The sequence below is a fragment of the Trypanosoma equiperdum genome, assembly GCF_001457755.1.
Source record: "Trypanosoma equiperdum strain OVI genome assembly, contig: ctg_1200, whole genome shotgun sequence".
NCBI classification, from domain to species: domain Eukaryota; phylum Euglenozoa; class Kinetoplastea; order Trypanosomatida; family Trypanosomatidae; genus Trypanosoma; species Trypanosoma equiperdum.
In genome coordinates, this window is record NW_027123173.1 from 3,908 (window position 1) to 4,627 (window position 720).

The 720-nt window shown below is 53.8% G+C and overlaps 1 protein-coding gene across 1 annotated transcript in view; it reads right to left on the minus strand.

Annotated features, from left to right (window-relative positions):
* TEOVI_000635800 (Trypanosomal VSG domain containing protein, putative) overlaps nt 1-702 on the minus strand; it is a gene marked incomplete at both ends in the record, with an annotated part of 732 nt that extends 30 nt beyond the window's left edge. The window contains one exon of the mRNA XM_067220691.1: nt 1-702. Coding sequence (XP_067076792.1) covers nt 1-702 — 702 coding nt within the window.
* Nucleotides 703-720: the final 18 nt, after the last annotated feature.

A 720-nucleotide genomic window follows, 5' to 3' on the forward strand; every position in this document is an offset into this window, starting at 1 on the left:
TTGTTGGATCCGCTGAATGGCTGTTGCTCGCGCAGTCGCTGTATTTTCGTGAATTGTTACCTCGTCTGCTGCTTTTTCTAGTTTGTCTCTCCATGTCAGTTTCCCGCTTGGTGTCGCAGCTGTCGCCGAGCCTGCGTCCGCTAGTTGGATGCACCCCTTGCCGTCCGCCGCTGCACAGCTGCCGGTTGCTGGGGCTTCACCCAGTGTAACCTGGTCGCCTCCTGTGTTTTCTCTTTCTGCTGCTTCAAGTGCTGTCGTGATCAGCTGATGTATCTTTTCAGCAGTAGGGGTCGGTGTCGGGTACTTGCTGCAAACACGTAGTATTGGCGTCCACACGGCCGATTTTTGTCCCTCATTCCAGCTGCTCGGTGTCCCCGGCGACGCTGCAGTTCCACAAAGCTCTTTGTCTTGTGTGCCGTCCTGGGCACAGAGGCAGACGAGTGTTCCGCAGAGTGATTGCTTGCCTGGGCCACCTTCGCAGTCCGCCTTTCTTGTTGGCGTTAGTGCTACGGCGCAGTCAGTTTTTGTTAGATCCGCTTGCTTTGGTGTTCTGAATATCGCTTCGTGGATAAGTTGTTGTGGTGTGCCTTCCTGGTGGGCTAGTTCCGTTTGTCTGTAAGAATTGTATGTTGTCCTGATTTCTTTCGCTTCCACCAGTAGCGCTTGAACGGAAACCGCTGCCGCTCTGCCTTCTGGTGACATTAGCTTGCTTTTTGGTAA